The 27,800-nt window shown below is 36.7% G+C and overlaps 1 protein-coding gene across 3 annotated transcripts in view; it reads right to left on the bottom strand.

Moving 5' to 3' along the window:
* Dym (dymeclin) overlaps positions 1-27,800 on the bottom strand; it is a 253,030-nt gene that overhangs the window by 148,404 nt on the left and 76,826 nt on the right. For all 3 annotated transcript variants that reach the window (XM_090353126.1, XM_090353124.1, XM_090353125.1), the window contains exons 7-13: positions 26,327-26,452; positions 24,513-24,655; positions 9,588-9,770; positions 7,784-7,962; positions 3,517-3,642; positions 1,076-1,189; positions 67-161 (exon numbers count right to left, since the gene is read on the bottom strand). In XM_090353126.1, coding sequence (XP_090209252.1) covers positions 67-161; positions 1,076-1,189; positions 3,517-3,642; positions 7,784-7,962; positions 9,588-9,770; positions 24,513-24,655; positions 26,327-26,452 — 966 coding nt within the window. The remainder of the gene's footprint in view (positions 1-66; positions 162-1,075; positions 1,190-3,516; positions 3,643-7,783; positions 7,963-9,587; positions 9,771-24,512; positions 24,656-26,326; positions 26,453-27,800) is intronic.

Genomic DNA, 27,800 nt, shown 5'->3' with positions numbered 1-27,800 from the left:
AGGCATGTTCCTCAACAGACCAACTCAAAGGCAAAATGTAGTAATTGTTTTAAAGCTTATATTTACCTGATGATCCTCTGAGCAGCATACTGATGGAGGGAACGAAACTGTGCTGACATATTTGCTAAGGCTGCCAAGCAATTTGTGTGAAGGTACTTGTCCTGTTAAAAAACAGTAAGTTTAAAACATACATCAAGTCTTGTTTGTATTTTTTTTTTTTTTTTTTTTGCTAGTCATGAGGCTTGAGCTCAGGGCCTGAGCACTGTCCTTGGCCTTTCTCAAGGTTAGAGCTCTATCACTTGAGCCTCAGCAACACTCCTGGCTTTTTTCTATGTATGTGGTACCGAGGAACCCGGGTCTTCCTGCATGCTAGGCAAGCACTCTACCACTAGGCCAAACTCCCGGCCAATCTTGTTTGTATTTTAAATAAGGTTAACTAGAAGCAAATGTGAACTTAATTGCTCCGATGAACAGAATCCAAGTGACTTAATTTTTAACTCTTCGAAGTATTTGCTTTCTTCTACTTTTCTGTCAGTTGTGGTGCTTGATCTCTGGGCCTGGATGCTGTCCCTGAGCTCTTCAACTCAAAACTACTGCTCTACCACTTGAGCCACAGTGCCACTTCCAATTCATATTTTCTTATGCTCACATCTTCTTATACTTTGTTGTAGCTGCTTTTAAAAGGTAAATCAAGTGATATCAGTCTAGCAAAGAATAGTTTTAGCTTAATGCACTACACTGTTCTCTATTTCACATAAAGTATTTCCAATTGGGTCACAATTAAATATTAAGAAACAAAATATATTCCAATCAGGTAGTACAGTAACTATATGCAGTATTTTTGCATTGTTTCAAGAACATTTGGCACTCTAAAAGTGGAGATTAGACAACATCAAGTACTGTAATGGTAGCTACTCAAGAGGTTGAGATTCAACTCAAGGATAGTGCCCTAACCATGAGTTCAAGCCCCAGGACTGGCAACAAATAAATAAATAAATAAAGTTAAGATAATTTATACTGTAGTTTTAGCTATAGTATATTCAAAAACATAGAAACATAGTTCCTTAATACTCACTCTTGTCCGTGTCATGTTGTACTGAATGGTTCTTATTACCACCAAAATCAGGAGACTACCCAGTGAAATCTCAGTTAAAACTCGTTCAGAATACCATGTAATGTTTTTTAATATCTAAAATGGGGAAGAAAAGTTAAAGTAAAAATGATTACTTTAAGGAAAAATGAATTATGTCTACAATTTTTGAGAAGTCAAAACTCTGTTTCTGAAGAGAAATTAAACAGTAAAAAGAGAACTATAAGATTTTCAGTTCCAGTAAATAAATCCACTAATAGAAGAGAAAAAAGACAGGTCTGCAAAGCCAGAAGATATCTACTAATAATACCACTACTAGACAAAACAAAACAAAAAGATATGTACCTGAAAGGAATGAATACAGTATAAAAACAAAAAAACATCCTAGCTATTCAGAAGGCTGAAATCAGAAGGATCAAGGTTGGAGGGTGGGTAAAACATTTTCAAGACCCTAAGGTTGGAGAGTGGGGCCAGGAAGGGTGTATAAGCCTGTCATCCCTACTATGCAGAGAGCCTAATAGAAAGATCATAGACCAGGCTAGCCTGGGAAGAAATTCAAGACTCCATCTCCAAAATAACTACAGAAAACAGACAGGGTTGTGGCTCAAATGGTAGAATGCATATCTTTGCTAGACCCTGAGTTTAAAGCCCAGTACACATTCCCCATTCCCCTAAAAAATAAAGTGACACACAAAACAAGTAGAATTTAGCAAATTGAAAGCAAAAATGAGAAAAAGCAGGTGCCTCTTTTAAAGGAAAATAGAACTTTCCTGACAGTATATGAGTATTTAGGAAAGAGAAACCAGGAGTGTAATGAGTTCTTAAGATCTTCAAGGAGTGATGTGCAGTGTTTTGCTATGGCTGTTCAGAGAAGACAGTCTTGGAGTATACCTCTAGGCCTCAGTAGCAGGAATTTTTTCTAAAATTAAGTTGATATATTTCTCTGGTAGATTTATAACATGGGTACTGGGAAGGGAAAGATGCATACACATAAAAACTGAGTAGAACAGCAGCTGGACTACCATAAAGAAGGCAAAATATAACCAACACTAACTAGAACTTCCTAATAGTCTTTTATATTATGGTTACTATATATTCTTCTTCAAGAAGAAGAAGAGTTAAGAATTAAGAGTTAACTCAAGAAGAGTTAAAGTGCCATATTCTTGTCTGCATATGAATGAAGAAACAAGAGACCTTTAAATTGTTCTTGTTCTCTCCACTAAGAAGACACCCATCATCTGGGCAAAGCAGATTTCTTAGTATTCACAACTGCCAATGGAGTTCCCAGAACCTTATAAAACCAATTAGTCTGGATTTTAGTTTTTAATTATAAATGGATTACAAAAAGTCATTTTCAAAAGTGAAGAAATCCATGGTTGGAGGTATGGCTCAAGTGGCAAAGTACTTGCCAAGCAAGCACTAAATCTTGAGTTCAAGCCCCAGAACCACCACAAAAAAAGTGAAGAAATTCAATAACCTGTAAGAGGTATGTTGAACTTAATCAAACCTCTATTCTAATTAGCTAATATGTTAAATAACCTAGGTTTTAAAACTATGTATTTGAAAAGGATAATAATGTCAAAGGGGAAAAAATCAATTTGGTTATGGAACTCTTCAAAGTACCAAAATATTTTGAAGTTAACTTATACTATTTAAAAAATGCAAAAATGAATGTGTCAGCTGGGTGCCAGTGGTTCACACTTGTAGTCTTAGCTACTCAGGAGGCTGAGATCTGAGGATCACAGTTTAAAGACAGCCCCGACATGAAAAGTCCATGTGACACTTCTTGCCGATTAACCACCAGAAAACAGGAAGCAGAGCTGTGGCTCAAATGGTAGAGCTCTAGTTTTGAGCTGAAGAGGGACAGCACTCAGGCCCAGAGCTCAAGCCCTATGACTGAAAAAAAAAAAAAAAGTTTCAAGCTTATTTTGTTCCTATTCCTCATCCTCTTTTCTTTTTCTTTTTTCTTTTTTTTTTTTTTGAGCACTCCTGGGGCTTGATTTCAGGGCCTAGGGTACTGTTCTTGGGGTTTCTCAAGGCTAGTGCTCTACCACTTGAGCCACAGCACAACATTTCTGGCTTTTTCTGTGTATGCAGTACCAAGGAATCAGATCTGGGGCTTCGTGCATGGCAAGCAAGCACTCTACCACTAAGTCACACTTCTAGCCCTTTATCCCATCTTCTACGCAAGGAACAAATCTGCCTGTCAGTTTCCTGTCACAAGTAAGGTGTAAGAGATTTGAACAATGGCTACCATTTTTCATGAAAAATATAACAACACTATTTCAGAAACCTGAAGAAAGATACCATTTCTACTCCAGGTCATTACGTAAACATCTATAAGTAAAAGATAGAAGACATGCTAAGACCAAAGTTAATCTGTAAAGGGACATATCTATTCTCTAATCAAAGTAATGGTAACTTACCACTTCATGAATGGACCTATTAAAGCCATCATCTTCTGTAAGGATCAATAGTATTATAAGAGCCATATACACATGGTGTGAATTTCTTTCTTCAACATGATACAGAATCTCAAGAATTGGTAAAACCTGGGAAATAAAATTATAATATACTAATGTAATACTTTATTATATAAACAAATGTTTTAAAAACTTTACTTTTGTTTTATATCTTTTACTTTAATTTCATAGTAATATTTTATAGATACTTTCTATTCACTTAGCTAAGACACCAGGAGAAAAAGTCATCATTAACTCTGGGAAGGTTTGGAAGTTCTACCTAACCTAAAGACTGGATTTGCAGAGACCTAAATCATTTAGGGTCATGGTTTGAAGTTTTCAAGAAATTACATCATCTTCCCCCAAACAAAAAAAAAAAGAGGGGGGGACAGGTATACTGTATATACATTTGTTTATTTGAAATAGGAGAGGGAAGGGGAAAAAAACAAGATGATTGGGAAGGGGTGGAGGGAGTGAAAGTGGGGGAAAAAAAAACATGAGAAGGGGTATTAATGTTCAAGAAGTAATATACCCACTACCTGATGAATGTAACTGTAATCTAGACAATAAAATACGAAAAAAAAGGAGGATAAGAGCCCAGTAATTCAGAAATTAAACGATGTTTAAATTTATGCACTTAGTATCACATTTGCATGATAAAAAGTAAAACAAAAATGCTGTCCAAAGTGAATTTTCTCAACACGGATTCTGAGATGTACTCTTTAACAAACCATTTCATTTTATATGATATACTTACAAACATTTCATTTCATATGATCTATATATTCTATTTGGTCTATTTTATTTTATATTGTCTGTTTACAAATTGACCAATTTATTTCAAATCCTCACTTTAAATCTCTCAATTTATTCATTCTTTACTAGTTAGGTCAATAGGTTACTAAAAATATCTATTAGTTAAATATGGGCAAATTAGCTACATAGCATTTCTTGTATAAAAACCACAATACTTCATACGCTATTCACTGAAAATTAAAAAATAAAGCAAGAAATTTGAAATCTAAATCAAACAATTATTATAACAAATAAATTACACACATATACAAATCCCACATGCTAGTATATTAAAGTGCCATAAAAATAGGCACTTTTTTTTTTTGCCAGTTCTGGGACTTGAACTCAGGGCCTGGGCACTGTCCTTGGACACTTTTTGCTCAACGCTACAGCACTACTTGAGTCACAGGGCCATTTCTGGCTTTTTCTGTGTATGTGGTACCCAGGAATTGAACCCAGGACTTCATGCACGGTATGTGAGCACTCTACCAACCCCAAAATAGACACATTTTGGGGGCACATCTATTGTAAGAACTCTGGATGCTTTATTCTATTACAAGTTGTAGCTGAAATGTCCTCTAAACTATGAAGTACAGTGCATATGATACTAAATTCTAGTAGTTTAGAATCATGTCACATTTTCTAAGTCATTGCTCTTTTCTTTCTTTTTTCACTAGCATACATTTGTTGTACAAAGAAGGTTTCATGGTGTATATAGTTCGTGAATACATATACATGTATTCACCCTCTTCATTAGGCCCCTACCCTTCCTCTACTGCCCAGTTCAAGCCTGTTTTATTTCCTCTTTTTTATACTATATATCAATTGCATTCAAAATGTTTCTCTGTTCAGATGTGCACATAGTGCCTAGTGCTCAAATAACCCTCTCTATTGCTTTTTCACTCCCTGTCCCACCAATCACTTACTGACAAGGAGCTTTCATTCAGGTTTCATGTGCCATATTGATACAAAATCAACTGCTTAAGCCACTATGGTAGTTCTCTCTCTCTTTCTCTCTTTCTTTCTTTCTTTCTTTCTTTCTTTCTTTCTTTCTTTCTTTCTCTCTTCTTTCTCTCTCTCTCTCTCTCTCTCTCTCTCTCTCCTCTCCTCCTCTCTCTCTCTCTCTCTCTCTCTCTCTCTCTCTCTCTCTCTCTCTCTCTCTCTCTCTCTCTCTCTCTCTCTCTCTCTCTCTCTCTCATAGGACCTCATTTTTGCCCAGGTTGTCCTGGATTGCAACATTCCTGTGACCCTTCCTTGGTTACTGGGATATCAGTCACATATTACTGTGCTCAATCATTGGTTGAGATAGTGTCATGAACTCTTAAGCACAAACTGGCCCTCAACTGCAATCACCTCATCTCTGCCTCCAATGTAGATAAGATTAAAGGCTTTAAATTACCAGTTGGGCTGGCCTATACTTTTTAATGTAAAAGCCAAATACAGAAAATAAAGAACTCTAAAAGAAGATATAAAATTCCTATGTAACTTCTTCCAATACTAAATATCAAGTCAGAGGCTTCATATCACTCTAAATGTAGATCTCATTTTCTGTGTCTTTACAGTAAAGTTTAAGTTAGTAAAATACCAAAATTACATGAGTTCATACTGCAACGTGTATGTAAGTTCAAGGTCTGATCCAAGGACAGAGAGCTGGTGAGGCTTAAGCAAAGTATCTGCTATATCTCTGGTTGACTGGCTAACACAAAAAGGAAATAAAAGGGTAGCTAAGTTGAAATCTCTTTACTAAAGAAGGTACAGGCCAGGAGTTTGGACTAGTGGTAGAGTGCTTCCCTAGCATGCACGAAGACCTGGGATCGATAGAAAAAGCCGTAAGTGGTGCTGTGGCTCAAGTGGTAGGGCTCTAGCATTGAGAAAGCCCTGAGTTCAAGCCCCAGGACTGGCACAAAAAAAAAGAAGGTAAAACACGATGGTGTTGAAATATATATTATCTGTCAGAATCCCTTTCTTTAAAGAGCTCCTCCCCACCAGCTCCTTCAACTATCCTATAGCTCTCATGGCTTATCATTCCATATGTTGGTCAAAGAGTAGACATACAGCCCCAAAAGAGACCATTGGAGCCTTTCATGAAATTCCTTATGAATAGATATATATGTATGTATGTATGTATGTATGTATATATACATATATATTATACACATTTAAATGTGTACACATACACATATGCATATATACATATACATACACACATATTGTATATGTGTGTATGAGTGTATGTGTGCCAGTTTGTTCTAAGGCCTGGGTGCTGTCTCTGAGCTTTTTTGCTCAAGGCTAACACTCTATCACTTGAGACACAGTTCTACTTTTGGGATTTTTTTTTTCCTGCTGTTTAGTTTTTTGGTGGCTAACTTTATTGGTGGTTAATTTTCATAGGCTTTCCTGCCTAGGCTGGCTTCAAACCATGATCTTCAGATATCAAGCCTCCTGCATAGTTAGCATTACAGGTACAAGACACCAGTGCCTGACTTATAAGTCTTTAATTTCTTCCTATTAGATTGTAAGCAGTAAGACAGACTTGTAGCCAGAGCTGCTGGTAACATCATTAACTCCATTTAGAAAGTGTGTACATGACAATGAGGCAAACAGTATAGAAAATATAGGCAAAGGATAAAGCTATAGCCTAGATATGAGTTTAATCCCTAGAAGCAGCCATGCTAACTGAAGTAGACAAACTCACATTTTTTTAATTTGTGCAAATATATTCCTTTTAGCTTAAGGTAGGCATTCATAAGTTTGTTACTTACAACTTAAAAAACCAACACTTTAAAAAATGTCTAGCTACTTTTGTAAATTACTAGTGATGATAAAACAATAAAAATTCATGTCTGTATACATGACCTCGGTGGGCACGCAAGTCACAGCTTGAATGGACCAAAAAGAAAGAGAAATCCTGCATACTGCTGAAGGGACTCTAAAGACTGAACCAGGTTGAATTCTGGGTAACTTGAGTCTTCTAAAGGCCTCAAAGATAAGAAAGTTTGTCAGAAGAGCCAAGAATGCTGCTGTGTTCTACTCTGGGTGTCAACTCTGTGTGAACTGGTTCCTTCTCTGGAGACATGCAGACTCTCTGCCAGTGTCTAGTGAAATTTCCTCCTTAATCTCTTAATCATAACCTAGGTGGCAACCTCTTGGCAAATTTTTTTTCCTTCAGAGTGTTATAAACTAGCTGGGCATGGTAGCTCACACCTATAATCCTAGCTACTTAGGAGGCTGAGATCTGAGGATCACAGCTCAAAGCCAGTCCAAGCACTAAAAAGTCCGTGAGACTATCTCCAATTAATCACCAGAAAACCGGAAGTAGTGCTATGGCTCAAGGGATAGGGCAGTAGTCTTGAGCTGAAGCGCTCAGGGACAACGCCCAGGCCCAGAATTCAAGCCCTATGACCGACAAAAAAATTATAAAATACTCTAAACTTACAAGATTTTCCATATCTGTGCGGGCCAACATGTATGTTCTGACATTGCTGTTCTGATGGAGCAGTGTGTACAAGAGGAGCGTTGCTTGATCAGATGTCTGTTGTTCACAAAGGGCTGTGTACAAACTGTTAAAGTTAATCTGGAAGGCATGTGGAATTGATGATGGAAAGGGACTGCTGTCTAGAATAGAAAAGAAAAATAGTTACAAAGAATTAGAAACTAATGTATGAGTATTTATGGTAAGCAGAGTCAAAATTTTCAATTGGTATTTTAAACTTCACTTTGGAAAGAAAAAAGTAACTAAATGGAGTCACTAAGTTTGTTACTATTTCCTCTTAAGTATTGCTAAATTGAATCAGCTATAAGTAAAGGCATCATGGCACAAGGTGTGCACCTGTAATCTTGTCCTTAAATACAGGGATGAGCAAAAGGAACTCTTAATGCGCATAATTTAAGACACTGAAAGATTTTGTTACCAGTACAAAGATGACCAGTTGCAAATATCTAGACATGAAAAAAATAGCTTCTATATAAAATAGAAAATTCTTTTATAAAATAAGGCCTTTGTAACACTGTGTTGAAGCTAGGATTTATCTCAAGTAAATTAATCTTGTTTGAAATACTCACCAATTTAGTTAAACTATTCCCAGAGAAAATGCCTGGAATAACAACATATAACTTATGTATTTAACACTTAAGCATATAAGTTAGAAATACTTATGATAAAATTTCAAAATAATTTCTTCATGTGATTATATTTTTGTAAGGGATAGCAAAAAGAAGTACTGTCAATACTATGAGTACATAAGTATTACAAAATCTACCTAAGACTCAATAGAGAAGACTATGAACACATTGTATTACAATGTTACAAAATCCTTTATCAATTTGGATTATAGCAGATTGCACTGGCTTGTATGTATGTGTGTGGCGTGTGTGTTTTTACAATATGTATATCTTCCTAGCTAATAAGCTATGAATGAATTTTCATGCTACTATTTTACATCCATCCTCCCTTATTCAATCCATGCAATAAAGATGTCATTATTCTGACCCAGTTTTATAAAGAATAAAATAGAAATTTAGAGAGATTAACTACCTTTTCCAAGATCAGCCCTTAGTGAAATGTATAATAGTCTTTGTATTGTATTTTTTTCTAATAAATAACAGCAACAATTTAGAACTGTGTTGTTTCTGCTAATAATAGCAAGAATTTAGTGAGTTTGTACTTTTGTACAAGTTCATTTAATTCTTATAAGAATCACATGAGGGAGAGCTTGTAATTCTTGCTTTAAAGATAAGAACATTGGCTTTTTTTTTTTTTTTTTTTGCTAGTCTGGGGCTTGAGTTCAGGACCTGAGCACTCTCCTTAGACTTTTCTCAAGGAATCAAACCCGGGTCTTCGTATATGCTAGGCAAGCACTCCACCACTAGGCCAAAATCCTGGCCAAGAACACTGGCATTTTAAAGAATAAAAACTGGAAATGATGCTGTGGCTCAAGGGGTAGGGTGGCAGCCTGGAGCTGAAGAGCTCAGGGACAGCGCCCAGGCCAGAGTTCAAGCCCCACAACTTACCAAAAGAAAAAATGAAATGAAGTTTGGAAAATATAAAGGACCCGAGAAGCTCCTCTATCATTTATTTGGCTACCCTGAAAATATTGGCAAGAAAGTCTACATAACCAATTAGAAAAAACAAATTGACACACATTTCCCAAACTATAAGATAATATAGTAAAATAATATGGAGTAAACAATACTCTCCTCCTTAGAAAGAAAATTCAGAGAAGGGGAAAAAACCCACCAACCTTGTGTGTTCTTAAAAGACATAATGGCCTGTCTGTAGGGGTTCGGTGCCTCTGGAGCATCTGTCAGGTTTGCCAACACCAGTAAAAGCAGGAGACTTTGGTTGGCCAGAGGGGAAGAAAGTTCTGGAGAAGTAGTGGCTTTGCTGCCCACACCGCCTAATGTGAAGACAGTCCAGAGACCAGCTTGAGAAGAAAACACAGGATTACTGTCATCAATAACATACATGTATTTTTTTCTATTAGATTTTATTTTTTTATTTTTGGGGTAAGATATAGAGGGGTTACAGCTACATTCATCAGGTAGTAGGTACATTACTTCTCAAACATCAATACCCCTTCTCATGTTTTTGTTCCCACCCCTTCCCAATCATGTTTTCCTCCATCCCTTTCCTATTTCAAATAAACACATATAGAATATACCAGGTAACAAAGTCAGATACAGTAACAATATGAGATTAACCAAAGAGCAACAAAAAAGAAGAGAAATAACATAGTAAATTAAGAACAACAATCACATAAGATAAAACTCTTGTTTCCATATCCTAGAGATTCTTTCATTTAGTCTCATCCTGTATGACCTTATGTACCTAGGTATGAGCTATTGTAATCCTCTGCTAGGAGAGTCCTAGATGTGTACTAATTATTACAAATGAGGAAAACCATGGAACCTATGTTCCTTTGGGTCTGGCTTACTTCACTTAATATGATTTTTTCTAAGTCTTTTCATTTCCTTACAAATGGGGCAATGTCATTCTTTCTAATGGAAGCATAGTATTCCATTGTGTATAAGTACTACATCTTCTTGATCCAACCATCTACTGAGAGGCATCTGGATCGGTTCCATATCTTCACTAGTAAATAGTGAAGATAATTAGTAAATAGTGCTGTAATGAACATCGTTGTGCTAGTGGCTTTAGTATGTCCTTGTTTCTGGATGTTTGGGTAAATGCCAAGGAGTAGAATTGCTGGGTCATAAGGGAGCTCTATGTTTAGTCTCTTGAGGAATCACCATACTGTTTTCCAGAGTGGTTGAACAAGTTCACACTCCCACCAATAGTGTAGTAGTGATCCTTCTTGGCCACATTCCCGCCACTGTCTGTCAACCATCCCATTAAAAGGTGGGCTAAAGACTTAAAGAGAGATTCCTCTGAAGAGGAAATAAGAATATTCTATAGACACATGAAGAAATGCTTGACATCTCTGGCTATAAAAAAAATGCAAATTAAAACAATTTTGAGATTCCACCTCACTCCAGTTAGAATGGCCATTATCAAGAAATCTAATATCAACAGATACATGTTTTTCTGTACAAAATTTCATTCTTTTTATTCTTTAAAAGTTGAAATATACTTATTATAAAAGCAAAACATTTTAATAATTATTTGTCTATAATCATATTCTATTCTTCTATTTTCCATAGACAATCATTACTTAAGTTATACTATTTCTAGATTTTTCTTTATGTATGAAGATATGTATAATTATACCAATACATAGTGGTCAATATCTGCAAGCATTGTACATGCTCCATTATACATGCTATCATTGATACAGCATGGAGAGGGGAGGGAAGAGGTTAGGAGAGGACAGGAGGAAAGGGAACAAAGAACAAAGAGAGTAATAAATTGCACAAAGATATGACTATGCTGGGGTAAATAGTGAGTTAGAAGTTTCATCCAAGTGACTTTGTGACTAAGAAGAGTCTGGATAACAAGAAGAGACTATTTTTATTCCAAAGAAGAAGAAAAAGAGCCTTGAGAATAAAGAAGGATGTGAGAGAATAGAAAAAACATGAGGAAACAGAAAGTTTGAAGTTTCTATTAACAAGTATGCTCCCTCCTTCTCATTAGAAACATCTAGGTAAACCAGGTGTGGTGGCTCACCCTTGTAATCCTAGCTACTCAGGAGGCTGAGATCTGAGGATCAGGGTTCAAAGCCAGCCCTGGCATGAAAGGACCTGAGACTCTTTATCTCCAATTAACCTCTAGAAAAGGGAAGGGGTGGTTGGCTCAAGGGTAGGGTGGTAGCCTTAAGCTGAAGAGCTCAGGGACAATGCCCAGGCCCAGGGGTAGGGTGATAGCCTTGAGCTAAAGAGCTCAGGGACAGTGCCCAGGCCGAGTTCAAGCCCCATGATCCACAAAAAGAAAACAAAAAAACAAAACAAAAAAATAAGAAAAAGGAAAAAATCTGGGTAAAAATTACCAACTAATAATTATTAGTTATATATCATAAATTTAAATTTACTCAAAACAACATTCATAATAATAGTTCAGAAACTTGAAACATCTAATAAGATTAAACTTATTTGGCTAACAACTAGAAGACAAACAATTATTTTCCTTTGGAAAGATGTGTTGTTTTTTCATAAGTTTTTTTTTTGTTGGTGGTGCTGGTGGTCAAGAGACTTGAAGTGGTGCAGTGGCTCAGGTGGTGGAGTACTTGCCTTGGGAAAGCCCAAGGGCAGTGCTCAGGCCCTGAGGACTGGTTTAAAAAAAAAAAAATAGATCACTTCCTTCCACTCTAAGTTTGCTTCATGACTGCTTCCCTTGAATCTATCATTGTGTGTTTCAGGACTACAAGCCAAGAGAAACACTGTTAGAAAGCTCAGCCTGTAACAAAAATAATCACAAAAGGCTCTCCAAGATAAATACAAGTCCTGGTTCTGGATTGTCTTTATAGCTGTTTGTCTTCATTACTAGAAGAATAAGAGTCAACTGTTCCTATGCAGATTTCATTTTTAAAAAAAATAGATTATCTTTTAGAATATTGCCTATTCACTCTACCCTCCCTCCTCCACTAAGAGCTGCATATAGAGAAATAGCCCCATCATTGTATGTGTGTGTTTGTGTGTGTGTACATGCTCGCGTGCACACAAGCACACACTGAGGATCCTTTCTTCTTCAGATAACCTGTACTAAATATTGCTTTTCCTTATAAGAAGGCCAAGGCAGCCTGCCATTGCCTACATTGTAGTTTAGACTGGACTATAATATTGGCCTAGAATTCTTCCAAAAGTTCATTTCTTTTTGCTGATCCAAGACTCTGATCTATGACCCAAGAACCTTAGTGGAATAGCATTTTCCTGTTGGCATTACCAAAAAAAAAATTATTTCCACCAGAAAAACAAGGGAAAGTTACAGTATATTTCTTCCAAAAGCCAAATTAAGGATGGTTCCCAATGTTTCTAAATTATATCCCTTGGGGCTTCAAAGAAAGTTTGAAAAATAAAAAGTACTGAAATAAAAGTACTGAAATTAGCTTTAAAGAATCTTGTGTTGATTCAATGTGCTTGAAAGTAATAAGTCAAGTATATACTTAATGATCAAATGTGATAAAAATACAAAGTAGGACAGGATTGAAAAATAAATATAATAATCAAAGGAGAAAAGCTCTCTTTTTGTAATAAATGATTGCCAGGCACCAGTGGTTCATGTCTATAATCCTAGCTACTCAGGAGGCGAGATCTGAGTATTGCAGCTCAAAGCCAGCCCAGGCAGGAAAGTGCAAGCGACTCTTATCTCCAAAAAATCAACAGAAAACTGGAAGTGGTGCTGTGGCAGAGTGCTAGCCTTGGGGACAGTGCCCAGGCCCCAGAGTTCAAGTCTTGTGTATACATGCATATGTGCGTGCATGTGTGCATACACACACACACACACACACACACACACACACACACACACACAAAGTCAACATTATTTATTTATTTTTTTTGCAGGTCATGGGGCTTGAACTTGGCCTGGATGCAGTCCCTGAGCTCTTCAGCTCAAAGCTACCGTCTTAGCCCTAGGCCTAGGCATTGTCCCAGAGCTCTCCAGCTCAAGGCTACTGCCCTACCCTTGAGCCAAACCCCACTTCCCATTTTCTAGAGGTTAATTGGAGGTAAGAGTCCCAGGTCCTGGGCCTGGAGTTTGGCCTAGTGATAGAGTGCTTGTCTAGCATGCATGAAGACCAGGGTTCTATTCCTTGGTACTCAGGGCTGGCAATAAATAAATAAATAGATAGATAGATAGATAGATAGATGAGTCTCAGGTCCTTTTGTGCCTTGGTTGGCTTTGAACCTTGATCCTCAGATCTCAGCCTCTTGAGTAACTAGGATTACAGGCATGAGCCACCATGCCCAGCCCCAACACTATTTTCTTAAGACTTAGAGAAATAAAATTATCATTTTTTTATATCAGGAAACATGCTGCTTGCTAAACTATAATTGATTTCTTATATATAACAGATAAATTATAAAACATTGTTCATACAGAACTGTATAAAATAAATAATAACCATCAGCAGAGTAATAAAAATCCATTATAAGGATTATATTCTTATCTTGAACTTGAAATACTTTAGCAAATTATTAATGATAGAAAATTTTGGTCACATTAATGAGAAAGCTAATAGAGGCTCTATTCCAGGAACCAAAACTACAAAGAAAGAGAGGAAGTAATCATAATGAGAAGACATGCATATCAACAATCAAAAACCAATTTTAACTGCCATAATGGTCCAATAAATAAAGTTAACACTCAAAACACCCTTGTTTCCCCCATGTAAGAAAATATCATAGCAAAGAAAAGAAAGCTTCATAATGCACCTACTATCTGATGAATGTAACTATAACCCCTGTATACATTACAATTTAAAAAAAAAAAAAGAAAAGAAAAGAAAGCTTCATCAATAATGTCAGTAAGCATGCAATCCAGGAAAAACACTATGACAATTAGAAACTTGACTTCAACCATGTTCTTATCCTTCCTTTTTTTTGGTGGGGGGAGGGGGTTATGGCCTGGGCGCTGTCCCTGAGCTCTTCAGCTCAAGGCTACCACCCTTGAGCCATAGCCCCACTTCCCATTTTCTAGTGATTAACTGGAGATAAGAGTCTCTGTATTGCCTGGGTTGGCTTTGAACCATGATCTTCAGATCATGAGTAGCTAAGATAACAGGTGTTACTGTGCCCGACTCATCTTTCCTTTTGATAAAATATGGCAGGACTTAGCTACATAGACCTACATTTCCCAATCCTTTCCTGCAGGAAATTATGGCAATGTGACTAAATTCCAATCAAAGGACTGAGAGTAGCAAATACTAATTTTAGGCCATATCTTAAAGAACAAACATTCACATATCCTTTCTTCTCAGTGGCTACACTTCAGGCATAGTGGTGGAGGCCAGACATAGTTTTATGCAGAAGCATATGCATGACTGAATAGAAAAACAAAAGAACAAGAACTCTTGTACCTAGATGAACCTCAGTGAGATGCCCCAACCAAACAGCACTTAGTGTATTAATGATGGAAGAGAAACATAAGCCAGGAACCTTTAACCTATTTTAACCATTCACTACTTCAGCTAAGGAAAATCCATCAAAACAATGTGTCACCCTGTCAACATCACAAGGTATTAAATGCATGCGAAGTCTCTTCTGTCCATGGTTATGCTATTATACAGCTGTGCCTTGCAAAACCACCTATTCTATGTTCAAAGTGCTGTCCAGAAAGCCTAAGAACTTAGGGAAGCTTATTGTACTGCTTTCTTTCATTTCCCCCAACAATCCTGAACCTTCAGGCTCTGCTATTACCTTTCTTTAAAAAAACTGAAAAGTTGGGGCTGGGAATGTGGCTTAGTGGGAGAGTGCTTTCCTAGCATGCATTAAATCCTGGGTTTGATTCCTCAGTATCACATGAACAGAAAAAGCAGGAAGTGGAGCTGTGGTTCAACTGGTAGAGTGCTAGTTTTAAGCAAAACAAGTGTAGGGACAGTGCCCCAAGCCTGAGTTCAAGCCCCAGGACTGGAAAAAAAAGGGGGGAGGATAATTAATCACTGGAAGAGAAATACCTTGTCTTTCTTTCTACCTTAAAAATCTACACTATTACTTATGTACACACTGCCTTTAGTCTATTAGGAAAAGGAGTGAAATATACCTTTTTCAAGGAAATGATACCTTTGGAGTATCATTTTCCCATCACCAATGTCAACTCTATAAAATACAAACATTTAATTAATATTTGTTACATTGAACCGAGTCATTTCTATCACAGAATGTAGACATGCTATGTCTTTTTCCTGCTTGAAAAAATAACATCCATGTCACTTCTCATGAACTGCCTTATTTTTTCTGCCTGTACTAGCTTTCCCTTCTCCCTTCAATCCAGTCTGATCTACTTCCTATATCCCACTCCAACTAAATGATTTATGACAAAGTAACCAATGTTTTAACCTTACCTCTTCAATAGTTCATTAAGAGTTCTTACTTTATTCAATCTTTCACTTGTATATGCATTAAGCTGCACAATTAAGATGTTTCCATTTCTAAACTAGTAGGTTTAAGTCCAGACTTCAGAGTTTGAAGAAGGTAAAAGCCTATAATTCTAGCTACTCATGAGGCTGAGATCTGAAGATCACAGTTTAAAGCCAGCTGGTAAACCTCTAGAAAACAGGAAGTGGAACTGTGGCTCAAGGGGTGGGGCGACAGCCTTGAGCTGAAGAGCTCAGGGACAGGGCCCAGGCCCAGAGTTCAAGCCCCATGACCCCCCAACCACACACACACACACACACACACACACACACACACACACACACACACACACACACACACACACACACACACACACACACATCTTTGAAAGACAAAAAAAAAGTAGCCTAATTTGATCAGAAAATCTACCAGAGCCAAATCACAAACACCCTAATTCTTCAAGCAGGACGTATGAACTCTTGGAGATGACAGTCCATGACATACTAGGAATAAGCAAAGTCACAAAATAAACATGGGTACATTTTCTGGGCCATTAACTTCACACTAAGATTTCTAAGAGGCTAATTAATTAAACTCATACATAACAACATCTTTATAGAAATAAAACAAATATGGATTTGTCTGCTGAAGTAGAATTTTTTAAAAGTACATAAATTTAGAAAATAAAATATAAAACTGAGCCTTTGCACAATACTTACTTACTCATTTGCCTTAACTTCTATTATAGCTAAGCTTAAAGAGCACCTGGAAATGGCTCTAATGGCTTTTCAACAATGTACAAATTGCCATGATTCTAAGGATTTATGGTTTATGTTCCACAAAAGATTATTTGTGTGATTCACTACCTGTTTGTGTTGCTTCTTTACACTATATATAAATGGCTAACTTTAGGAAGAGTATGGTAAGGGTAACAGGAGACTGAGAACAAAAGTTGGTAGCAGAGGAAGAAATACATGGTTCTTTCTCGTGCCATTTTGCTTGCAATCATGTTAAATGGCAACTTCCACAAGTAACCCATGCTAGAAAGCTAGTGTAATATAGTTAGGCCCTGCATTCGCTTCCTATGTATTATTACTCAGGGTGCATTTAGACTGAAGAAGACGGGCTGGTAACAGGTCAGAATAAGAATGACATACAAATCCAAAAGGCATCACAGAGTATGTGCACTGCTTCAGGATTCTCAATAACCAGGTTCTTTTTCTGTTGTTAATTCAGTTTGGTTGCCATTCCTAAGCTAACCTGTGGTCCATGATGGCTATACCAGATCCAACTACAACACTGTCATTCAAGTCAAAAGGGAAAGATAAGTATGTGGACACTCTTTAAAAGTTCTACCTGCAAGTCTGTCTAAGCCATTTCAGCTTGTATCCTTTTGAACAAAAGCTATGGTTGCAAACGACACTGGGAGTGTTTCACACCTTGGTGTTCAGAGTCTACTAAAATGGACAGTGTCCAATACTAGTCACTTTCATACCATATTTAAGTAAAACCTTTGTAATGTCTCCAGAACATGCTCTTTCTACTTGAGATAAAGGGACAGCTAATGCCTTCCATACCCTGTCCTTTATGTCTTTCTTTCACTTAACTCAGGAGAAAATGTGCCCACATTATGAGTAACAACTTCAGAACTGGCAGAAGTACTGACAAATCTTCCCAAAACATTCTCTTTATGAAAGCAAGCAGCAGGATGCCTAAAAACATGTGCTATTACTCATAGATCCAAAGGAACAAGGAAAATAACCTGCTGCTTTATGGCAAAAAAAAAAAAGCCTGTTTTCCTGGTGTGATTAAGTCAGGATTTAAAATTATGTAGATGAAGGTGGCCTTGAACTCAATATACAGTCCAGGCTGAGGATGAACTCAAGATCTCCTGCATCTGCCTCCTGAATGTAAGGATAATGAGTATATATCACTATGAGTATACATCACGATGCCTGACTTTCAGTTCTTCACTTTTCTTTGTACTTTCACTACTACAGACCCAATTCTAAACAATAAAACAAGTTTTTTTCAGCTTTTGAAATATAAATGTGCCCATTTCTGAGCTTTAATGCTATACGTATCCTTTTGTAACTTGCTTCTTTCCTTTTAAAATTGTGTTGTAAGAGTCATCCAGGTCTTCATGTATATAGCTATAGTTCCTTCAGCTGAGTGACTCTTCATCTGTCCATTGTCAATGGTCATCTGACATGCTTCAACTCTGGGAGTATTACAAATGACTCTGCTGGACATTTATATATACATGAGTATATTTATATGTAGGTATACATATATTTATGTGTATAAATACACACACATAAATTCCTGAGCAGAGTAAACCTAAGAAGGAAACTGCCAGGGCAAAAAGTTCACAAGACCCCTTTTTAATTCTGCCATCCCAGTTACACAAGAAACCTAAACAGAAGGATTATGGTTCAGAAAAGTGAGGCCTTGAATCCGGTAGGGGATCTTAGGAGTTACGCAGAAAAGAATCTGAGGATGAGTACTAGTTCTCACCCTTATTCTCCCCCTACCATCATCCAATCAAATATGCTGAATCTTCAAGGCCCATGGTACAAAAGGAGAAAAAGGAAGAGGTACTTGCTATAATCCTACAGGAATAATCTTTTCTTTTCTTTTTTTAGCAGAAGGGGAAAAGTTTGATAGATTACAAACTTTCCTAGACTTAGATAACTAATCAGTTTGAAGTCAAGGGATAAGGAAAGGTCTAGTCAAACTACAAATAGTCAGAAATTATCTTAGCAGGTATTTATCCACAGATTTAATTTTCAAAATTATACAAAGAACTGAAAATCTTAAACTCCAAAATAAATAATCCAGTTAATACAATAGGTACATGAACTGAACAGACACTTCTTGAATGAAGAAGTACAAATGCCAATATGCATATGAAAAAATGTTTAATGTATTTAGCTATCAGGAAAATACAAATCAAAACTACTTTGAGATTCTATATCATCCTTGTTAGAATGATTACTGTCAAAAACAACAAAAACAGCAAATGTTGGGGCTGGGAGTTTGGCCTAGTGGTTGAGTGCTTGCCTAGCATGCATGAAGACCTGGGTTCGATTCCTCGGTACCACATACATAGACAAAAGCCAAAAGTGGTGCTGAGCTCAAGTGGTAGAGCTCTAGCCTTGAGAAAGTCCAAGGACAGTGCTCAGGCCCTGAGCTCAAGCCCAGGGCTGGCAAAAAAAAAAAAAAAAAAAAAAAAAAAACCAGCAAATGCTGTCCAAGAGGCGGCAAAGGAAAGGATATTCTTATTACCGACAATAGGATAGCATAGGCCAACCACAGTAGAAATCTGTATAAAAGTTCCTCAAAAATTGAAATAGAACCCTCATATGATTTAACTGTACTACTTTTGAGTATATACCCAAAATACCAAAGTTAGTTTACTACACTATACAGATATGCTCATGTGCATCGTGGCACTATCCACAATAGGCAAATTATGGAATAAACCCAGGTGTGTGTCCGCTGTGAATAAAGAAAATGGATGAATAAATAAAATGTGTGGGCTAGGAATGTGGCTTAGTGGCAGAGTGCTTGCCTAGCATGCATGAAGCCCTGGGTTCAATTCCTCAGTACCACATAAACAGAAAAAGCCAAAAGTGGTTGTTCAAATGGTAGAGTACTAGCCAAGCCCAGGACTGGCAAAAAAAAAATATATAGTTTTATTTGCTTGTTTTTGTGGGTCATGGAGCTTGAACTCTGCCTGGGCACTGTCCCTGAGCTCTTCACTTCAAGGCTACTACCCTACCCTTGAGCCAAGCCCCACTTCCCCTTTTCTAGAGGTTAACTGGAGATAAGAGCTTCAGGTCTTTCTGTGCCTAGGATGGCTTTGAACCTTAATCCTCAGATCTCAGGCTCCTGAGTAGCTAGGATTACAGATGTGAGCCACCGTGCCTGGCTTCTAGTTTTAAATCAAGCCATCCAGAAGAATAAAATTATGTCATTTTCTGGAAAATGTATGGAGTCATAGATCACTATGTTAAAAGAAATGAACCAAACATATAAAAACAAATATTGCCTATCGTCTCTCATTTGTAGAAGTTATGGGGAAAGAAACAACAACATGAGAGAAACTCACCAAAGAGGGCTAATAATGAAGCAGACAAGGAAGGGAAAGGGAGGAAGCAGAACAGGATAAGAGAACAATAAGGGGTAACTATGATCACAGTATATAGAAATGAAGTTCCTGTCTACAATGAATATGCATCAATTTGAAATAAGAGGAAGAAACTCAAGAAGAGACAGAAATGGACATTGGCTATCTCTTGCTATATGATGCCTTAAGACTCATCCAAAAACAATACTATCTATCACTAAAAGTAAAACCAATAGAGCCCACGAGATTTTGGATTTTAAACTCCAGAATTGTGAAACAAACATCTTTTTTTTTTTCTTTTGTAATGGTCTTTTCAAATATTTCATTATAGTAACCCAAAAATGCAAACAAACACCCCCAAGAGCTCCCCCACCCCGCAAATTCATGTTGAAGTGCTTTCAGTGTGGCTAGAACATTACGGTTTGGGGTGGCAATTAAGTTTACATGAGGCCACAGTGTACAGCTCCCACTGGAAGAGAATCAACACCAGAACTTCCTTTTTCTACCATATAAAGAAACAACAAAAAGATCATATGGGAGCCAGGAAGAGGGACTACACCACAACTATGCTAGCATCTAATACTTGCCTATCCCAACTTTCAGAACTATGAGGAAACAAATGGCACTAAGATGCCAGGCCTATAGTATTTTGTTATACTAGTTCATGCTATGACAGTACCTTAAAACTATAGTTTCTCACCTAGAGCATAACAAATCATGAAGATAAAAGTCATCTATCTGTTCAATACAATATTTTAATGGAGTAATGTTCTTATAGATTAAGATGAGATTAAAAAATGTTAACTGTCTTGTTCCTCAAAAGACTAAACATAGAGCCCCCCCCATGATCCAGCAATTCCACTACTTGGAATTTACCCAATCGTCCAGAAACAAGGGCATACTAAATCTACTAGCACAACAATGTTCATTGCAGCACTATTTACCATAGCAAAGATATGGAACCAACCTAGATGCCCCTCAGTTGATGAATGGATCAACAAGATGTGGTATTTATACACAATGGAATTCTATGCTGCTGTCAGAAAGAATGACATCACCCCATTTGTAAGGAAATGGAAAGACTTAGAAAAAATCATATTAAGTGAAGTAAGCCAGACTCAAAGGAACATAGGCTCAATGGTTTCCTTCATTTGTCATAATCAGTAGTAACTTTGGGCTCCCCTAGAAGAAATTTACAATAGAACAAAACCTAGATACATAAGGCTATATAGTATGACCCTAAATGAAAGGACCTCCAGGATATAGAAACAAAAGCCATATAATGAGTGACTATTGTCCTTAATGTACTATGTTACCTCTCATCTCTTTTGCTGTCCCTTGGTTATCTCATATTGTTACAGTATTTCACCTGGTTATCTGATATATTGTATATATGCTTATTTGGTTATTTGAAATCGGATAGGGAAGAGGGGAAAACAAGATGAGGGGCGGGGGCGAGGGGAGGGAAATGGGGACCAAGACATGAGAAAGGGTATCAAAGTATGTCAAGTAATGCACCTTCTATCTGGTGAATATAATGTAACCCTTCTATTAATTACAATAAAAATATATGGAAAAAATGTTAACTGCCTTAATGACTCTAAAACTAGCAACACTGATACCTTTGATTAACTAAAGTTTGAAATATTTATTAAAATTCAGGTTAGGTCAGTATCCAATCTTTTCTATTAAAATGTTTGGCTAATTTCTTATGTTTGGCTAATTTAATAAACAAGTAAGCAAAAGCAAATATAATAAGCTTTTAGAAAAAACAGTGCCTAAGAAATGATACCGTGGTGACTGTTGTCAAGGAAAGTTCATTTAGGAAAGAAGAAAAATTCTCTTGTAGAAATACCTATTTAGAAATCAAATTTTCCTTTCAAATGGTCATTGGCCAAATTTTGCACCACATAAAATGAAAAGTCAGTTGGAGAAACAGCAAAAATATGACAAGGATATGCAATTTAGTCAGTTTTTTCAAAACATGTTGTCACATAATTTAAAAGATTAGGCAGACCAAAAAGATTCCAATTTCTTAATTTTTTGAGTACCTGGGTTTTTAAAAGATTAGCTTTTTTAAAATTTGTGTTGGTCAGTCATGGGGCTTGAACTCTATGTCTGGGTCCTATCCCTGAGCTGTTCAGCTCAAGGCTAGCCCTCTACCACTTTGAGCCACAGCACCACTTTTGGGTTTTTTTGGTAGTAAATTGGAGATAAGTCTCATGGACTTTCGTGCTCAGGCTCACTTTATACTGACATCCTCAGATCTCAGCTTCCTCAGTAGCTAGGATTACAGGTGTGAGCCACCGGTGACTGGTTTTAACATGTATCTTGACTAAGTTTATTTAAACAAACTCACATATGAGAGAATGCTGGAACTGGGGAGTTTACAGGTGTGACCTTAGTCTATGTTGGAGTGCTATACTCATTGTCAGACATAAAGACTGATCTTGGGTCCGGTGCTAATGGCTCACACCTGTAATCTTAGGAAGCTGAGATCTGAGGATCACAGTTCAAAGCCAACCCAAGCACCAAAGTCTATGAGACTGTTATCTCCAGTTAATCACCAGAAACCCAGAAATGGTGCTGTGGCTCAAGGGGTAGGGCAGTAGCCTTGAGCTGAAGAGTTCAGGGACAGTGCTCAGGCCCAGAGTCCAAGCCCCATGACCCACCAAAAAAAAAAAAAAAAGACTGATCTTGATAAACTGGAACTCATGAGCAAGAAACTAACAACAATATAAAACAAACAAATACATCTTTTTAACCCATTTGGACTGCCTCAAAACAATGATTTTTCCCAAGCAGTCAGCAGTACTAGTTCAACCACCATGAAGGGCCCCAGCAGAACAGAAGCTCTGAAAAGGGAGCTCCATCATAATAGTGGTGATGAAACGATTCTTAGTCATACCTGAATGTTTATTGAAAACTGTGTTATTACCAGGTCTCAGTTCACGTATAATGAATTCGAAATTCTGAGATTTAAAACCCTGAAATGTTTCTGTCCCTTTCCTTTTTTCCTTTCTTGCTTTCTCTTTCTCTCTCTCTCATCCTTTTCTTTCTTTCTTTCTTTCTTTCTTTCTTTCTTTCTTTCTTTCTTTCTTTCAACAGGTTCTTACTATATAGTATAGGCAGTCCTTGAACTAAATTTGTAGCACACATTAACCTTACACTTTTGATCTTCTTTCCTATGCCTCATGAATGTTAGGATTACAGGCATACAACACAGTCTGAGTAAGGGACTTTCCTATGGTACACTGTTAATTAGTTAGAAAGATATCCAAAATTTAAAATTAAACTATTTTCAGTGTCTACTATTCTACTAACAACATATAACTATAAGAAAAAAAGAAAAACTACATATATATCTATGTTGCTCCCACAATTACCAAGTATTACACCTGTTTTCAAGAAAGCAGTTAACAGACCTTTATTATCTCCCTCTAAAAATCTCTAATCACATTAGAATAATTGACAACACTCAGTAGGCCCAGTTAAATGACCAGAGAAAGTACAAAAAAGGCCATCCCTGTGCATAAGGGATGAACTGTAGATGACTTCCATCTCTGGAGTAATGAAGGTAATGGACCAGAGTACTTTAAGAACCAGTTAATAACTCTTCATACAACAGCAAGTGTGTATATGATCACAGTGTATTTAAAGAAACCACAGGAAAACGAATCTAGAAAGTCTGGTTAATGGATAAATTCTTAAATCAACAGAACAAGCCTATTATTTTTTAATGCTAAGTTATCAAACTCCACTTACCATGTAATACTGCCTATTCCTACCTACCCTATTGATGTTCCTGCTTGAGTGCAGAGGGTACACTATAGCCGTGTTCCACTCTGTACTCTGTACTTACAGACAGAGTATACTGCTTGCTAAGTAAAACCACCAGTCTAGACTAGACAACTCAAATTGTTACAACTGAAGTGTCTAGTTTCTATTTCTCCTTCAGAAAAAAATCAAAGTTCAGCTATCTTACAGGATCTGAGCCCCTCCATACTTCTGTTTTTATATCTAACCTCTGTAATATAGAAAAGGGCTTTTCTTCAGCTATGGCATTTGTTCTCACTCAGATAAAAGTCGTTTGTGCTACTTCATAGCTCAAAACTCTTCATACGTAGTACTTCATCAGTGAAAAAAGTGATTTATTGACTTTAACAGAAAAACTACATTTAATTAGCCATATAAAGTCTCTAAAATACAAAGGTTTCCTCTCAAAACACGAGGAGTAAAAAAGCTTCCAGACTTGGTTTAATTTTTACTTATAGCAGGACTCATGCAATATGAACTTATAAACATTTTTTCTGAAACATGGTATTATATAAGCAAATAAGCCATTTTTGTTAGTTGTATGTATTTAGCTACAAATCACCATGCAAAATGCAAATAGTAGTATTTTTATTACTTTCAGATTTTCACATTTATTCAGCTGCATAGATCCAATACAACTATTAATAGCAGCAGCTAAGTAATTGGAATTTCCTATGTCTAATTAGAAAAAAGTATATATATATATATATATATATATATATATATATTGAAAAAAATCGATAGGACTTACTTGCTACTCCTGATGCCAGTCCATATAGCAGTCCTCCCCCATCTGATTGCTGGGAAAAGGCATGGGCTCCTGGAGGAGGTGGCTTTTCTTGTCTGATAAAGTTATACAATAAGGTTTTCACAAGTTTGCTGGTAAATGGAAGACTACATAAAAAGAAAAAATCAAACTCAATTATACTAATCAATTCTGTAAAATGACATCGAATTAATTCAGCCATTAATATTGTCTCAAAGGTAAGTTGAGATGAACTTTAAGAAATTGTTGTTGAGGGCTGGGAGTCTGGCCTAGTGGTAAAGTGCTTGCCTAGCATGCATGAAGACCCAGGTTCAGTTCCTTGGTACCACATACTTAGAAAAAAGCCAGAAGTGATGCTATGGCTCAAGTGGTAGAGCTCTAGTCTTGAGAAAACCCAAAGACAGTGCCCAATCCCTGAAACTAAGTCCAGGACTGGCAAAAAAAAAAAAAAAAAAAAAAAGATAGAAAGAAAAAAGTTGTTGATCTTGTTTGTTCCAGTACTGGGCGCTGTCCCTTAGCTTTTTTCTGAAGGCTGGTGTTCTATTATTCGAGTCACACCTCCACTTCCAACTCTTTGGTGTAATCAGAGATAAGTATCTCATGGCCTTTCCTGCCTGGGCTTTCCTTGAACTATGATCCTGAGTAGACACAATTATAGGTGTGAGCCATCAATGCTCAACTGAGATGAGTTTTGATGCTTAATTCTGGCTTTGTCTCTTACCATACATACTGATCAAATCATTAAAACTCAAGTATTTATTACCTTGTTTTTTTATGTGACACTGCAAGATGGTGTAAATTTAATGTATAATCCAGTACCTGGTACTTGAAAAAAGGTAGTATATATAATCAGAAAAAAAGAACAAAGAAATTCTTTTTTAAAACAGTACAAGATTACATTAAATATAAAACTACTTTATTTAGTCAATTTTTCAAATGGTAAACTAATTTCTATAATCTATAATACAGTCTTTTTTTTACAAGTTTTTGAATATAGAATTGTACTTTTTAGAATATGACTTCTATAAAAATCTAGTTTAAATGTTTGGCACTGTAGAGACTCTATTAAAAACTTAATAACTTAAAATACTTAAACTGGTACCATGGCTTATTTCTGTAATACTAGGAAGAATCTATAACTGATCGGATGAATGTTCAAGCCTATCTAGGGCAAAAAGTTCTTCAGACTTCATCTCAAACTAATAGCTGGGTGTGATGGTTTACAACTTGTCATTCCAACTATGTAGAAGGCATAAAGGAGAAGGGTCAGACATAAATTGAAGATGGTATTTAAAAAATAGCTACAGCAATGTGCAAAGTCCTGAGTTCAGAAGATAATCTTAAAAACAAAATGTAGCATCAATACTATTGACATTACAGAATGACACTAATCAAAATGCACATGGACACTGATATGTAGAATTAAAATCACTTTATACAACTACCTAAAGATAATTAAAAATAAAAAAATGTAAAAGAATGAAGTTCACAGTTTTGTTTTAGCAAAGGTGCTTGAAGCACTAAAATGCTACACACTACTTCAAGGCAAGGTCATTTTGGCTATCAGAGAAAGATTCAGATACAAATCCTCTGTATTTGAGAAAACAATGAAGCTGGGGAAGGCACCTAGATTAAACAAGAACCAGAATTTGGTCATTATGCATTTCAGTCAAGTATTAACAGAATGATCAGAGCAAACATCTTGTTGGAGATATAGGACAACACTAGGGTTCAAAGAAAAGACTAGAAATAATAGATTACACAATAACAACCCAGACAAATTTAAAATAGAAGCATACCATGGACCATGCATCAAATACTTGTGACTTATGCTCTGCCGTAAAACTTCCTTGTGGAAAAGTTGACAGGAAAGGAAAACAACCATCGTTGATATAGCTTCCAATGATATTTCATATGTAATATCTCTGGAGAAATGTGAGAAAACAGAATGATAATTAGTTTGGAAAATAAATACAATGCACTTTTCTAAATAAACTGCACATTTAAAAATATTTTCAACACTATAAAAAATCTAAAAACTATTAAAGGGGGTAGAAAGACTAATATAGGCCAAATAAATTTCATCAATGTACATAATATACATATAAGTATCACAAAAAACCGTTTTGTACAATTAGCTTATGATCATTTTAAGTGATTAAAAATACTAATATATTTAACATAAAAATTAAGCCAAGCCAAAATATTAAATCCTTTCCCAATCATGGGCTCTTACATTTAACTCTGTAATCTCATTATTTTCCTTCTTTTCCTTCCAGCATCATACTGAAAGACACATCTATTTGGCAGTAGTATAGAAACCAGAAGCAGTGTTCTGCTCTGCAGACCCACTCAAGATTTCTGCAATCATCTCTGCTTAGTAATAATACAGAAAGATATGCTGAACAATGTAAAAGTGAAGAGAAGTCAGAATGGAAGGAAGAAAACAATGACTTTTAGAACTGAAAATCTCTTTGCTGTCAGGAAAATGATATACTCCACATCTTTTTTTTTTTTTTTGTGGTTCATGGGGCTTGAACTCTGGGCCTGGGCGCTGTCCCTGAGCACTTCAACTCAAGGCTACCGCCCTACCCCTTGAGCCTCAGCCCCACTGCCTGTTTTTTAGTGGTTAAGTGGAGATAAGAGTCTTGTTCTTTTAGTACCCAGGCTGGCTTTGGGCCTCAATCCTCGGATCTCAGCCTCCTGAGTAGCTAGATTACAGGCATGAGCTACCATGCCCAGCTCCACATCTTTTTTTAAAAAATGTATTTTAGACTAGTTCAGCCACTCTGGAAAGCAGTATGGAGGTTTCTTAAAGAACTGAAAATAGACCTTACCTATGATCCCGCCATACCACTTCTGGGCATCTATCCTAAACATCATGACCCAGGATATTTTAAGACACCTGCTCAGCTATGTTCATCTCTGCACTATTCACAATAGCCAGGCGATGGAAACAATCCAGATGCCCTACTGCAGATGAATGGATACAGAAAATGTGGTATATATACACAATGGAATTCTACATAGCCAACAGACAAGATAAAATAATGGCATTCGGGGGCCGGGAGTTTGGCCTAGTGGTTAAAGTGCTTGCCTAGCATGCATGAAGACCCGGGTTCGATTCCTCGGTACCACATACATAGAAAAAAGCCATAAGTGGTGCTGAGGCTCAAGTGGTAGAGCTCTAGCCTTGAGAAAGTCCAAGGACAGTGCTCAGGCCCTGAGCTCAAGCCCAGGACTGGCAAAAAAAAAAAATAATAATAATGGCAT

Source organism: Megascapheus bottae, chromosome 19, assembly GCF_031878675.1.
Source record: "Megascapheus bottae isolate mThoBot1 chromosome 19, mThoBot2.hap1, whole genome shotgun sequence".
Classification (NCBI taxonomy): Eukaryota; Metazoa; Chordata; class Mammalia; order Rodentia; family Geomyidae; genus Megascapheus; species Megascapheus bottae.
This window is presented reverse-complemented; position numbering and strand designations above follow the sequence as displayed.